The sequence below is a fragment of the Somniosus microcephalus genome, chromosome 34, assembly GCF_052327205.1.
Source record: "Somniosus microcephalus isolate GS21.2 chromosome 34, FLI_Smic_1.0, whole genome shotgun sequence".
In the NCBI taxonomy this organism is placed as follows: Eukaryota; Metazoa; Chordata; class Chondrichthyes; order Squaliformes; family Somniosidae; genus Somniosus; species Somniosus microcephalus.
This window is the reverse complement of record NC_141020.1, coordinates 4,099,397-4,115,281: the sequence shown is the minus strand read 5'-3', so window position 1 is coordinate 4,115,281 and position 15,885 is coordinate 4,099,397. Positions and strand designations below refer to the sequence as shown.

Below are 15,885 nucleotides of genomic sequence, written 5' to 3'. Positions count from 1 at the left end.
TCATCCGCTGCTGGAACCCTCATCCATGCCTTTGTTACCTCTAGACTTGACCATTCCAACGCACTCCTGGCTGGCCTCCCACACTCCACCCTACGTAAACTTGAGGTCATCCAAAACTCGGCTGCCCGTGTCCTAACTCGCACCCAGTCCCGTTCGCCCATCACCCCTGTGCTCGCTGACCTACATTGGCTCCCGGTTAAGCAATGCCTCGATTTCAAAATTCACATCCTTGTTATGAAATCCCTCCATGGCCTCGCCCCTCCCTATCTCTGTAATCTCCTTCAGCCCCACAACCCCCCGAGATATCTGCGCTCCTCTAATTCTGCCCTCTTGAGCATCCCTGATTATAATCGCTCAACCATTGGTGGCCGTGCCTTCTGTTGCCTGGGCCCTAAGCTCTGGAATTCCCTCCCTAAACCGCTCCGCCTCGCTACCTCTCTCTCCTCCTTTAAGACGCTCCTTAAAACCGACCTCTTTGACCAAGCTTTTGGTCACCTGCCCTAATTTATCCTTACGTGGCTCGGGGTCAAATTTTTTCGTCTTATAACGCTCCTGTGAAACGCCTTGGGACGTTTTACTACGTTAAAGGCGCTATATAAATGCAAGTGGTTGTGGTTGCTGTTAATCTTGTCCCAAAGTAGCCTGGCTCCTTCCTCTAAGCTCCATAAGAACTCCAGCAAAACCCATCCCACCGAGTCCCTGAATAGATTTAAAAACTGGGACCACGGCCAAGGTTTAAAAGGCACGTTTTTTTTTAGAAAAAATATACAAGAGCCAAACCCATCTTTCCACAGCGAACTTCCTGACCCGCTCATTCCAAACCCTCTCCAGCTCAGCCAGGGTGTCAGAGATAATAGTGAAGGAATCTTTCTTGTAAAGACGGCCGGCTCGGGCGGGGGACAAGGCTAGGAGGACGAATAGACTACATGTGGCAGTGACATGCACTTCGAGTCCCTAAAATCCAGTCGCACTGAAGAAACAAATGAAAGACTTGCATTTCTGCAATGCCTTTTCCGACCTCAGGACATCCCAAAACGCTTTACAGCCAATGAAGTACTTTTTGAAGTGTAGTCACTGTTGTAATTTAGGAAACACGGCAGCCCATTTGCACACAGCAAGATCCCATAAGCAGCAATGTGATAATGGCCAGACAATCTGTTTTTAGCGATGTTGGTTGAGGGATAAATATTGGCCCCAGGACACCGGGGAGAATTCCCCTGCTCTTCTGGCAGTGCGGCGCTCCCTCAGTACTGCCCGTCCGACAGTGTGGTGCTCCCTCAGCACTGCCCCTCCGACAGGGCGGCGCTCCCTCAGCACTGCCCCTCCGACAGTGCGGTGTTCCCTCAGTACTGCCCCTCCGACAGTGCAGCACTCCCTCAGTACTGCCCCTCCGACAGTGCAGCACCCCCTCAGTACTGCCCCTCCGACAGTGCAGCGCTCCCTCAGTACTGCCCCTCCAACAGTGCAGCACTCCCTCAGCACTGCCCCTCCAACAGTGCAGCGCTCCCTCAGTACTGCCCCTCTGACAGTGCAGCGCTCCCTCAGTATTGCCCCTCCAACAGTGCAGCGCTCCCTCAGTACTGCCCCTCTGACAGTGCAGCGCTCCCTCAGTATTGCCCCTCCGACAGTGCAGCGCTCCCTCAGTACTGCCCCTCCGACAGTGCGGCACTCCCTCAGTACTGCCCCTCCGACAGTGCGGCGCTCCCTCAGTACTGCCCCTCCGACAGTGCGGCGCTCCCTCAGTACTGCCCCTCCGACAGTGCAGCGCTCCCTCAGTACTGCCCCTCCGACAGTGCGGCGCTCCCTCAGTACTGCCCCTCCGACAGTGCAGCGCTCCCTCAGTACTGCCCCTCCGACAGTGCGCCACTCCCTCAGTACTGCACTGGGAGTGTCCTTGTGCCCTCATCTCCTGGGTTGAACCCTCAACTGTTCTGACTGAACACTGCGAGGGCTTCCAACCGCACCAAGCTGGGTCTCCGCTATGGGACCCATTGCTGGCACCAGCGCGGGGGACTGACCTCGATTATTGGCTTGCTTTCCCCTGGTTATCCGTGCTCCTTCAGGCATGGTGAGCTGGTCACAGCTGAGGGAACCTGAAAGAAGAAAAGGCATTTTATCAACAATATCAGAAATGATTCAACCGGCAGATTTGTTTATTTAGAATTTTCTGGGGAGACGAGAGGATATATTTTTCACTCGAACTAAGTGAGGTTGGCGATTGGAGAATGAAGACTTTTACCCCTATCATTGGTCCATGGCAGAGCAGGTTTCCCTCTGCTCTCTCCAAAAGATGTCCTTAACCCCCAAACCCACAAATGCAAAGAAAGAACCAACTTTGAAAGGTGCCGTTTTTCAGATGAGACGTTAAACTGAGGCCCCGTCTGCCCTCTCAGGTGGACGTAAAAGATCTCATGGCCACTATTTCGAAGAAGAGCAGGGGGGAGTTCAGGCCACACCTGGAATACTGCGTGCAGTTTTGGTTTCCATATTTAAGAAAAGATATACTTGCTCTCGAGGCGGTTCAGAGAAGGTTCACTCGGTTGATTCCGGAGATGAGGGGGTTGACGTATGAGGAAAGGTTGAGTAGGTTGGGCCTCTACTCATTGGAGTTCAGAAGAATGAGAGGCGATCTTATCGAAACATATAAGATTGTGAGGGGGCTTGATCGGGTGGATGCGGTGAGGATGTTTCCACTGATGGGTGAGACTAGAACTAGGGGGCATAATCTTAGAATAAGGGGCTGCCCTTTCAAAACTGAGATGAGGAGAAACTTCTTCACTCAGCGGGTAGTAAATCTATGGAATTTGCTACCCCAGAGAGCTGCGGAAGCTGCAACATTCAATAAAGTAAAAATGGAGATAGACAGTTTCCTAGCAGATAAGGGAATTAGGGGTTACGGGGAGAGGGCAGGGAAGTGGACGTGAGTCTAGATTTGGATCAGCCATGATCCTATTGAATGGCGGAGCAGGCCCGAGGGGCCGTGTGGCCTACTCCTGCTCCTACTTCTTATGTTCTTATGTTCTTATTGTCCTGGGCCAATATTAATCCCTCAACTAACATCACTAAAACTGATGATCTGGTCATTATCACATTGCTGTTTGTGGGATCTTGCTGTGCGCAGATTGGCTGCCGCGTTTCCCACATTACAACAGTGACCACACGTCAAAAGTACTTCATTGGCTGTGAAGCGCATTGGGACGTCCTGAGGTTGTGAAAGGCGCTATAGAAATGCAAGTTCTTTTCTTTATATCAAAGTGATTTGGGCTTGCTGGGCCTATTGTTCCATTCCTGTTTCTTAAAAGTTCTTAGGTTTAGTGCTAGTCAAAGATAAATTTGGGATTGGTCCTAACCCAATAGGAGCCAGGTTGACACTGAGTTAGTTACATTGATGAGGTGTGCCCATGTTCAGTGACGGATCTCAAGATTCTGAGCTGGGCTTCGACTAATGGGTAAAGGGACCCAATTCAGCCCCGGTCACTTATTGCCCCACAGTCATGTACGGTGAGGCAGTGACATTATAACAGACACTAAATCCATCGAGCAAAACATTCGCAACTGAAAACTTTCATTAAAATAATGGACGCGGGTAACTTCAGGTCAACAGATTCATCATTGACATCATAAAGCGTGATTTCGAACCCCATATTACACCGATTTTGTTTGTCTATAAGTTTGTTTAAGAACGAGTTTCCAGGATTTATTGAAACCAAGTCATTGAAAGCAGCTAACTTTGTTTCTACTTTTTAACAACTTGCTTATAAATTTGTCATCAAACTTGACGAACGAGCGATCAAATAACTCTTTGCAATTACATTATAAATTCAAAGAATGATTCATTAAATATAGGATTACAGGGTCGAGTGTTAGACTGAAATGCTTCACACACAGGATAATGCCTATTTATGTTATAAAAAGTAATAAATCCTGTGTATTTTGTAATGAATTGTGTGCTGTGTATATTACATCGAGTCTACAGCACAGAAACAGGCCATTTGGCTCAATTGGTCCGTGCTGGTGTTTATGCTCCACACCAGTCTCCTCCCACCCCCTCTTCATCTCACCCCATCACCCTATCCTTCGATTCCTTTCTCCATCATGTGTTTATCCAGCTTCCCCTTAAATCCATCTCTGCTATTCACCTCAACCACTCCCTGTGGGAGCGAGTTCCACATTCTCACCACTCTCTGGGGAAAGAAGTTTCTCCTGAATTCCCGATTGGATTTATTAGTGACTATCGAGTGGAGCTTAAACTGGTTGGGCCGAATGGCCTGTTTCTGTGCCGTATGCCATTCTGTGGACAGCACTCATATATGGCGGCCGAGACGGTCCGGTGCTAAGCGCGCTCTCCCTGCTTCGGGCAGACAGCTCTCGCCGCTCGCTCCCGCAACCGGAGCAAAGTGTTTGGCGAGTCGGGCAGAGGCAGCGCAGCGCGGTGAGCAGCAGCAGCAGCCACGACGACCCGCTGGAGCACGTCGGCCGGCAGCTCCTCGGCGGGAAGGCATTCTGACTGGGAGGAGGGGAGCCGAGCATGGCGGCCAGAGGCCGAACCGGAAGAGGGAGAAGCAGGCCCCGGGACGTCGGACCGTGGAGCCGGCGACGGTGAGGAGGAGGCCGCGGTGACCGGAGCATTCACATCCCGACGATGTGTTCGGCGAGTCGGGCGGAGGCAGCGCAGCGCAACGAGCAGCAGCAGCCACGACGACCCGCTGCAGCACGTCGGCCGGCAGCTCCATGGCGGGAAGCTCGCAGTCCGATTGGGAGGAGGGGAGCCGGGCATGGTGGTCAGAGGTCGGGTCGTGAGCGGGAGAAGCAGGCCACCACACGTGGAGCCGGCAACAGTGAGGAGGAGGCCGTGGTGACGAGGAGGACGGAGTGGCTGAGGAACATCGTGCTCCCACGGCCACTGGAAGCCATTGTATTAACTTTCTGAACATGGCGCTGTAAGAATAGCTGACATGTCCCTACGGGGAGTAAGCATTCCATTGTAATTGTACTTGTACTGGTTACATATGGCAAATAAAATTGAATTGTATATCCTATGTAATGTAATCCTATGAAATATCTTATACTGATGGCCCCTAGTTTTGAACTCCTCCACAAGTGGAACCATCTTCTCTTGGTCTACCCTATCGAACCCCTGCATGATTTTAATGACCTCTCTCAGGTCACCCCTCTGCCTTCTCTTTTCTAAAGCGAGCCCCAGTTTGGATTTTTTCTATTGTACAGGATGTACGACTATTCCAACGTTCTCCTGGCTGGTCTCCCACCTTGCACCATCACATCATTGAGCTCATCCAACACTCTGTTGGCTGCATCGCAACTCGCACCAAAACCTGTTCACCCGTCGCCCCTGTGCTCCCCACTGCTCTTCTTCGAAATAGTGGCCGTGGGATCTTTTACGTCCACCTGAGAGGGCAGACGGGGCCTCGGTTTAACGTCTCATCCGAAAGACGGCACCTCCGACAGTGCGGCGCTCCCTCAGTACTGCCCCTCCGACAGTGCGGCGCTCACTCAGTACTGCCCCTCCGACAGTGCGGCGCTCCCTCAGTACTGCCCCTCCGACAGTGCGGCACTCCCTCAGTACTGCCCCTCCGACAGTGCGGCGCTCCCTCAGTACTGCCCCTCCGACAGTGCGGCGCTCCCTCAGTACTGCCCCTCCGACAGTGCGGCGCTCCCTCAGTACTGCCCCTCCGACAGTGCAGCGCTCCCTCAGTACTGCCCCTCCGACAGTGCGGCGCTCCCTCAGTACTGCCCCTCCGACAGTGCGGCGCTCCCTCAGTACTGCCCCTCCGACAGTGCGGCGCTCCCTCAGTACTGCACTGGGAGTGTCGGCCTGGATTGTTGTGCTCAAGCTTGGAGCAGGTTTTGAAAAACAGAACTTTCTCGCTAGCTTATTAATTACTGTGTAGCTCGTACAGGGTCTGCTATTCAACAACAACTTGTATTTACGTGGTTAAAAACATCCCAGGGCTCTTCACAGGAGCGATTATCAAACAAAATTTGACACCGAGCCACATAAGGAGATATTAGGACAGGTGACCAAAAGCTTGGTCAGAGAGGGAGTCATAGTCATAGAGTTATACAGCACAGAAAGAGGCCCTTCGGCCCATCGTGTCCGCGCCGGCCATCAAACCCTGTCTATTCTAATCCCATTTTCCAGCACTTGGTCCGTAGCCTTGTATGCTATGGCGTTTCAAGTGCTCATCTAAATGCTTCTTGAATGTTGTGAGGGTTCCTGCCTCTACCACCCTTTCAGGCAGTGAGTTCCAGATTCCAACCACCCTCTGGGTGAAAAGGTTTTCCCCCAAATCCCCTCTAAACCTCCTGCCCCTTACCTTGAAACTATGCCTCCTGGTTATTGACCCCTCTACTAAGGGGTAAAGTTCCTTTCTATCTACCCTATCTATGCCCCTCATAATTTTGTACACCTCAATCAGGTCCCCCCTCAGTCTTCCCTGCTCTAAGGAAAACAACCCCAGCCTGTCCAGTCTCTCCTCATAGCTGAAGCGCTCCAGCCCAGGTAACATCCTGGTGAATCTCCTCTGCACCCTCTCCAATGCAATCACATTTGGTTTTTAAGGAGCATCTTAAAGGTTTAGGGAGGGAATTCCAGAGCTTAGGGCCCAGACAGCTGAAGGCACGGCCACCAATGGTGGAGCGATTACAATTGGGGGATGCGCAAGAGGCCAGAATTGGAGGAGCGCCGAGATCTCGGAGGGCTGTGGAGCTGGTGGAGGTTTCAGAAATAGGGAGGGGCGAGGCCATGGACAGATTCGAAAACAAGGATAAGAATTTTGAAATCGAGGCGTTGCCGGACCGGGAGCCAATGTGGGTCAGTGGGGTCACATCTTCAAGTTGGCCAACACCCTCATGTTATGAGCGCTGAGAAAAAGCAGAATGTTCCTGCACACCCTCGCATCCGACAAACAAACCTTGTCTCTACAGCTGAATGACCCGTCAGAAAAGAATTGAAGAAAATGGAATGGATAAATAATAAATCAAGAGGCCCTCGCAGGCCTGTCCCGGCTGCCAGCCTTTCTGCTGATTGGTGCAGTGGTTTCTGGCTCAACCGGCACTTCTTCACAAGCAGAGAGTCTGGGCCAAGAACGTCTGCAGTTAACAGGACTGGGTGCTCCAAGCTCGCTCCGCAGGTCAAAGGTCACCCACGGGACCAACTCCTCATTTGGGTTCATTGACCAACTGATGTCAATGATTCTCGTGGAGACCTCGGCCTAGAAATTGAGTTGGCGCCACGCCAGGGCTTTAGCGCCGGAAATTTAGCGCCGGCGCTAAGTCCCCCTGCGCGCGCCAAAAATTCAGTAGCGCCGCGCCCAGACGGCTGCCGGCGCTACTGGAGGGTGTCAGCGCCTCGCAATGGGCGCTGACTGCCGCATTGCGGCGCTAATCCGCCGCTGCGGCACCCAATGCGGTGCGGCAGGCTGGGGAAGTGCAGGCCTCCTCCTTCCGTTAAGGAGGAGCTGCCTGCACCCGGCCGCTGGCCGTTGATCTGTGGAGAAAAATGAGCCCGGCACCTCGGAGAAGTGCCGGGCTCGCGGCCCACACGCATCTGTGCCGCGGGGGGGTGTTGGAGGAGTCCGGGGAGGGAGGTGCGGGCAGGCAGCCGCCGGGAAAGCAGCCGGCCGCCGCGCGACCTTAATGCGCCGGCGCTAAGACCCGTAGCGAACTTTTGAAAAATAGTTGGTTGCGGCTGCCACGGGCGAGGCGGCCGCAACTCAATTTCGGCGTTCGGGCGCGTTGCCATGGCAACCGGGATGCTGCGCACACCGATGACGTCATCGGTGCCGGCGCAGCGCAACCGGCTAACGCCGATGGCAGCGCCCAAGTGAATTTCTCAATCGGCTGTACTTGCGGCGCTAGGCCCTCTAGCGCCTCAAAATGGGCGCTAACCCCACTCAATTTCTAGGCCCTCGTGTGCGGCAATGGAGAACGAGGCAGATCGGGGTGGGGGGGGCGGTGTGAAGAGGGAGAAAGAGAGAGAGAGAAGAGAGAGAGAGAGAGAAAGAGCATGAGAGAAAGAGAGAAAGAAAGAGATAAAGAGATAGAGAGAAAGAAAGAGAGAAAGGAGTCAGAGAAAGAGAGAGAGTGCATGAGAGAAAGAGAGCGAGAAAGAAAGAGAAAGAGATAAAGAGATAGAGAGAGAGAAAGAGAGAAAGGAGACAGCGAAAAAGAGAGAGTGCATGAGAGAAAGAGAGAGAGAAAGAGAGAGAGAAAAAGAGAGAAAGAGAAGAGAGAATGAGAGAGAAAAAGAGAGATAGAGAGAGAAAAAATAGAGCGAGATAGAGTGAAAGAGAGAGAAAGAGGGAGAAAAAGATAGATAGCGAAAGATGGTGGGAGAGAGGAGAGAGAAAGAGAGAGAGAGCTGGCGGGAGAAAGAGGGAGAAGAGACACATTTAGATAGAGAAAGGAGACAGAGAGAAAACTGACGCAGAGACAAGACAGTGACAGAGTCCAACACACCATTCGCATTTACTCATTATATAGAAATGCAGTTCCTGATAATAATCTTGGGTGAGTACGGAGTGGGTTAACGCAGGACTCGGAATGAAACACACCAGCCCTGAGAGGCCAGCTGCTTTCGAAAGCCCGGCCAAGTCTCACTTGGGACATGTTCAACGTGTTGCAGGAACTTCTATTACATCATCAGTTACAACTCACTCATTAACACAGACATAAAACAACTCCCAACTTTTATATGGCTCCCAGTGACGGAGTTATAGCGAGAATTCCACGTAACAGTCGCTTTCAGTTTTCTCTTAAAATTGAACAGCTCAAACAATCTGTTTCATTATTATTTAACTTGGAAAATATACAGGTTTGTTCCTGCACCTCGATTGGGTTACGACCTCCCCTTTATTAAACTAATATCCATTTTCCTTATCAGTGTTAATAAAACGTTTTTACAGAGCGGTCACAAGCCCAATAACTCAGAACAGTAACTGGTTAAACACTGGCATAGACCTGCGTCCCATCCCTGTACAGGATTACCCAACAAAATGCAGCCATTAGCCGTGGCTCAGTGGGCAGCACCCTCGCCTCTGAGTCAGAAGGTTGTGGGTTCAAGTCCCACTCCAGGGACTTGAGCACAAAAATCTAGGCTAACACTCCCAGTGCAGTACTGAGGGAGTGCTGCACTGTCAGAAATGCTGTCTTTCCGATGAGACGTTAAACCGAGACCCCGTCTGCTCTCTCCGGTAGACGTAAATGATCCCACGGCACTATTTCGAAGAAGAACAGGGGAGTTCTTCCTGGGGTCAATACTAATCCCTCGACTAAAAACAGATGATCTGATCATTTGTCTCGTTGCTGTTCATGGGAGCTTGCTGTGCGCAAATTGGCTGCCACGTTACACCAGTAACTACACTTCATTGGCTGTAAAGCGCTTTGGGACGTCCTGAAGTTGTGAAGTCTGTCTTCATGGGGGCGGATCCAGGTTGTGGCGTTCTGAGGCCCAATACTTTCAGGTTGGTCTGAAGTTGAGGCACCCAATCAAATGACTAGAGCTACGCTCTGACACAAGACTGCACCAACCTGAACAGCAACTTGCATTTATATAGCGCCTTTAACATAATTATACATCCCACGGTTCACAGGAGCAATAATTTGACACTGAAGGAAGGAGCCAAAGAAGGAGATATTAGGACACATGACCAAAAGCTTGGTCAAAGAGGTCGGTTTTAAGAAGCGTCTTAAAGGAGGAGAGAGAGGCGGAGAGGTTTAGGGAGGGAATTCCAGAGCTCGGGGCCCGGGCAGCTGAAGGCACGGCCGCCAATGGTGGAGAGATGGAAATCGGGGGATGCGCAAGAGACTGGAATTGGAGGAGCACAGGGATCTCGGAGTGTTGTAGGGCTTGAGAGGGTCAAAGAGAAAAAACTCCAGCAGGACTTGGAAATGTTGGGTCTCCCTCGGGGGATAAGAAATTTTTTAAATATTTAAAATTCATTGGGTTTCTTTGAGTGCTCCTGAAGCTGAGCGATGTTAGTGCTGGGGAAATGCAGGTCTTCCTACGCCAGGTAGAGCACAGCCAGAGACGGAGGAAAGCTCTCCCTACTCTGCCCCCCGTGACGTTCCTCAGACCCAACCTCAGAATAACTGCCTGAACCCGACATTCGACCATTTCCCACACCGGCCGTGATGTGGCCTCTCTGAGTGAGATTGCCAAACTAGGGACAGTTTTGTGGTTTGGATCCTGTGCCCATTCGGAAGAGGACTGAGACTGGCCAAAACCTCCTTCCAGCCAGCAAACCCAGGACACTTTTATTGGGCTCAGATTCGGACACAGGTCCCTGAGGCGAACGGCCAGTGTTCAGCACACAATGCCAACTCGGGCAGGAAATTTGTTCAGCCCTCAAAAGAATATATTTTATAAAAATAATATTTACTTAAATAGGCATTGGCGGAGAGATCTTTAAACAGAAAAACCCCACACGCTGGTGCCAGCTTTAAATCCATAACTATCTACTTCCAGCATTCATTCAGAAAAAAAATGTCCACATTAAACTAACAGGGAAAAAAATACGATAGCAAAATACTGCGGATGCTGGAAATCCGAAATAACAACAGAAAACGCTGGAAAAACTCAGCAGGCCAGGCAGCATCGGTGGAGAGAGAAACAGAGTTAACGTTTCGGGTCGAAGACCTTCGTCAGAACTGGAAAAAAGCAGGCAATGGAAAGCAAGTTTAGGGGCTGGGAAAAGGGGGAGGGGATGAAAGAACAGAAGGGAAGGTCAGAGATAGGGTAGAAAGCAGGAGAGATTAAGAGGAAGGATGTTCTTGCCATAGAGGGAGTGCAGCGAAGATTAGTGGGCTGCCCTTTCAAAACTGAGATGAGGAGAAACTTCTTCACTCAGAGGGTAGTAAATCTATGGAATTTGCTACCCCAGAGAGCTGTGGAAGCTGCAACATTAAATAAAGTTAAAATGGAGATAGACATTTTCCTAGCAGATAAGGGAATTAGGGGTTACGGGGAGAGGGCAGGGAAGTGGACGTGAGTCTAGATTCAGATCAGCCATGATCCTATTGAATGGCGGAGCAGGCCCGAGGGGCCGAATGGCCTACTCCTGCTCCTATCTTCTATGTTTCTATGAGACATTAAGAGATATTCAAGGCGAGAGGAGGTGGTAATGGGACAGGTTAAGGAACAAAGGATGGCTCTAGATGGGGTGTGAATTGCGCTGGCAGAATGAAGGACAGCTGCCAGGTGGGAGGGAGGAAGAAGAAAAAAAGCCAAACAAAAATTGTTTGGGAAAAAAATACCCCTTGTTTCACGTTAATCCACAGTTGTCAGTCCAACACTCATCTTTCCCAGAAGATTGTGAGCGGAGTTTCCGCAAAGAAAATTTTCTTATTGTTCTCAGTACTTGGCCTGCCTGGAAATTCCCTGAATATCTGCAGCTATCAGTGTCTCTCAGGAGAAGGTCCAGATGGCAACTCTGATTCGCTAGGAATGTCTCTCGAAATGAATTCAGATTGAATGGTCTCCTTTACTGAGGGCATCACCCAGTGCCCCCGTCCCTCCCCACATGCCCCACCCAAGATGGGTTGGCAACTGCGGATTAATGTGAAACAAGGGGTATTTTTTTATTCAGAAAGTCCAGAGGTTGTTTCCCCTGGCTGGAGATTCTAGAACTAGGGGGCACAGTCTCAGGATAAGGGGTCGGCCATTTAAGACTGAGATGAGGAGGAATTTCTTCACTCAGAGGGTTGTGAATCTTTGGAATTCTATCTCAACCTTGAATATGTTCACTGACTCCGCCTCCACAGCTCTCTGGGGTAGAGAATTCCAAAGATTCACGACCCTCAGAGAAGAAATTCCTCCTCATCTCTGTCTTAAATGGGTGACCCCATATCCTGAAACTATGCCCCCTAGTTCTAGATTCCCCCACGAGGGGAAACATCCTCTCAGCATCCACCCTGTCAAACCCCCTCAAAATCTTATATGTTTCAATAAGATCACCTCTCATTCTTCTAAACTCCAGTGAGTATAGGCCCAACCTGCTCAACCTTTCCTCATAAGACAACGTCTTCATCCCTGGAATCAACGAATCTCTGCTATTCACCTCAACCACTCCCTGTGGTAGCGAGTTCCACATTCGCACCAGTGATCTGGATTTCCTTTGCCTCATCATTCAGGCTGAATCAGGTCCACTTTCGCTCACGTCCACACTGACAGCCCAATTTTCCCCAGTTTTTCCTCAGCATTTAGTCTTCAGAGGCTAAGGACCAAACTCATCTCTTGGGCACTTAAGCTTTTTGAAGCCAACACAGAGCCTTTGCCAGTTTCGGGGCTGAGGGACTCGATAGTTTTTAGGGTATGCTTCTCTTCATAGTTTATAAAATGTGATTTATATTCATTTTATTTTCTAAAAGCGATATTTCCACAATATTATCCAGGAACTATCGGGTACAGTCTCTAAGGTCCTTCAACACACGCAAGACCATCTAGACACACCAACACTTAAGCCAGAACTTCACGATTGTGGCTTTGGGGAGTCAGGAGGTGAGACACTCGCTGCAGAATACCCAGCCTCTGACCTGCTCTTGTTGCCACAGTATTTATGTGGCTGGTCCAGTTAAGTTTCTGGTCAATGGTGACCCCCAGGATGTTGATGGTGGGGATTCGGTGATGGTAATGACGTTGAATGTCAAGGGGAGGTGGTTAGACTCTCGCTTGTTGGAGATAGTCATTGCCTGGCACTTCTGTGGCGCGAATGTTACCTGCCACTTATCAGCCCAAGCCTGAACGTTGTCCGGGTCTTGTTGCATGCGGGCATGGACTGCTTCATTATCTGAGGAGTTGTGAATGGCACTGAACACTGTGCAGTCATCAGCGAACATCCCCATTTCTGACCTTTTGTTGGAGGGAAGATCATTGATGAAGCAGCTGAAGGTGGTTGGGTCTAGGACACTGCCCTGAGGAACTCCACCAGCGTGAAAGCCTTTCCACCATCTACAAGGCAGGAGTGTGATGGAATACTCTCCACTTGCCTGGATGAGTGCAGCTCCAACAACACTCAAGAAGCTCGACACCATCCAGGACAAAGCAGCCCGCTTGATTGGCACCCCATCCACCACCTTAAACATTCACTCCCTCCACCACCGGCGCACCATGGCTGCAGTGTGTACCATCTACAAGATGCACTGCAGCAACTCGCCAAGGCTTCTTCGGCAGCACCTCCCAAACCTGCGACCTCTTCCACCTAGAAGGACAAGGGCAGCAGGCGCATGGGAACACCACCACCTCCAAGTTCCTCTCTAAGTCACACACCATCCTGACTTGGAAATATATCGACCGTTCCTTCATCGTCGCTGGGTCAAAATCCTGGAACTCCCTCCCTAACAGCACTGTGGGAGCGCCTTCACCACACGGACTGCAGCGGTTCAAGAAGGCGGCTCACCACCACCTTCTCAAGGGGTAACTAGGGATGGGCAATAAATGCTGGCCTTGCCAGCGACGCCCACAAACCATAAACAAATTTTTAAGAATTAAGCTAAAGACACACGTAGGGTTACCGCAAGTCCAGTTTGGGACCAGATTGTCCAGTTTTCACAAGACCAGCTCAGCCAAAGAGAGGCCCAATCGACCCAGTTGACTTCAGCCTTCCAGAAAACCCAGCTGACCATCTCCCCCAGTCAGCATCCAACTGCTTCGCCAATGAGTCTCGTCTCCTAGCAACTGGTTCCAGCTGTGGATCAACCTCTGTAGCTGGAGTGGGCGTTCCAGAAATTTCTAAATACATCAAAGGACGTTCTCTATTGTGGGTGTCGGCCGGGGCTGGGTGGGCAGCGCTCGCTCTGGCCTCCGAGTCAGAAGGCCGCGGGTCAAGTTGTTGGAAACCCCTTTAGAAAACGGCCTGGAACACTGGGGCCAGAGCAGCAGGAAACTCCCCCTGACCCCTGCCACACCCCCAAAAAATCCAATGGACCCTCCCCCTCCCCCCCCAACCTTTCACCTCCGGCTCATTGAGCAACACGGCCAACTAGAGACGGCCAATCGAATGCCGGCTTCCCATTGAATCGGAACGGAAATCGGGAACAATGCATCTGATACGGTCCATTTTACACTATCGGCCAAAGTCAAAATTACCCCCATTGACTCAAAGCCACCAATGTCATCCGGATTGCTCAGGGTCAAGGGGACGTTCACCCTTAAATCCGCGCCCCCCAGGGTCGATGAGCTGCCCACTAGCCCTCGATGAGAGCTGGGCGGCTTGCCAACTTATTCTAACGAGGCCCCCCAACCTGAAGCCGGTTCGATCCCCCTGCGGGAGGGTTCGGGCAGGTGCTGTGGATCCATTGCCGACTTCGCGCCTCCTGGAAGGCAAACCCCCGCCCCCTCCCCCCTGGGCTCAGGATAATATCCCTGTAAAGCCACCACCTTCCCGCACTAGCCAAGTACCACCCTGAACTATCAGCCTAGACTGGTTGCCCGGGACTTTCTGACTCAGAGGCGAGAGTGCTGTCTACGGAGGCAAGTTTGTACTGGATGGAAAGAAAGGCTGACATTCCTATCGTGCCCATCATTGTAAAGTCTGTAGGTTGTGCAGTAAATAACTTCAGAGACTTTAGAAGTACAAACAAAACAGGTCTTTACTATTCAGTGGTCTGGGCGATTTCTGATCTAGTTAACGTATCACAACCCTTATATACTGGTGTGGTCACTATCGGTATTACAGTATACATGAGCCAATAAATAGTGCCACCCTAAAGTAGTGCTCTTAAAGGCGAACGGTCACATTCTATAGTTCCCTTAAAGGTAAACGGTTACATACACAACACTCCTCCCTTCCTAGCTTATTACTTACAGAATCCCGTTAAACATACAATCTTCAATTTTATATAAACAGTTTGCAGATATACTCTCGATGGAGTCAACGTCATATAACAATTTACAGATATACTCTCGATGGAGTCAACGTCATATAACTTCATGTTTAACATAACATAATAACATATATAACTTCATGTCAAAACAGATCACAGATTCAGTCTCTGTGGAAAACAGTTCATAGATTCAGTCTCTGTGATGTAGTCGGTTCACATTGCTGGAGTGACTCATTCAATAGTCCTTCCATGGGTTTAACAGTTTGAACTTCCGAACTGAATTGGCTCCGTTCGGAGGGACCACGTGTGTGATCTGGTAGAGGTAATAATGGTTCAGATGGGTCATCTTCTGTTTCGACTTTTCCTTTTCTGCTTCTTGGAGACTCTCTGGGCTCCACTGTCAGCTGCCAGCTGCATGCGCAGTTCCTCCTTCTCTTCCTCCTTTTTCCGTAGTAGAGCCACCTTCTCCCGATGTTCCGTAGACTTTCGGTGCTCCTCCATGATTTCTGTATGGTGGGAGTCGAAGTTACAAGTTGGGCAGGACAGGACATAGTAATATTCGGAGTCGTCCTGAGCTAGGCCAGCGAGAGGGTCTTCTATGTCCTCCCTACCCAGCTGGACGTCAGCCAGCTTTTGTTCCAAATCCAGACATCTTTCCTGAAGAGACTTCTTCACGTGTTCCGCTTCCTCGAAATTTTTCTGGGCTTTCAGCAAGTTGTTTACTAATGACCTCATTTGTGATTTTAATACTTCAACTTCCTTTGGAGATTGATTGATCGGACTATTCAATCCCTCTACCGGAGCAGTTGTTTCAGCGTTCTGTTGTTCAACCTTGACATGAGTCAGCGTACTTTTGGTATCTAAGGGTTGCTCTGCTGCCATCTTCTCAGTCTGTGTTGCAACCTCGGCTATTTCAATAACTTTTGAGAGCTCCAAACCCTTCTCCTCTGACGATTTAAGCTCATGTTCATGGCCCATTCTTACGGTCTCTGTGTTTCTTACAGTTCCCTTTTCTTCCACTGAAAAGATTTCCAGTTGCATCTG

At 50.5% G+C, this 15,885-nt stretch overlaps 1 protein-coding gene across 1 annotated transcript in view; it reads right to left on the bottom strand.

The window, feature by feature from the left end:
* The window catches only part of LOC147096657 (pleckstrin homology domain-containing family G member 1-like), a 170,983-nt gene that overhangs the window by 129,328 nt on the left and 25,770 nt on the right, over positions 1–15,885 (bottom strand). The window contains exon 2 of the mRNA XM_085973212.1: positions 2,019–2,093. Coding sequence (XP_085829338.1) covers positions 2,019–2,067 — 49 coding nt within the window. The 5' untranslated portion in view covers positions 2,068–2,093. The remainder of the gene's footprint in view (positions 1–2,018; positions 2,094–15,885) is intronic.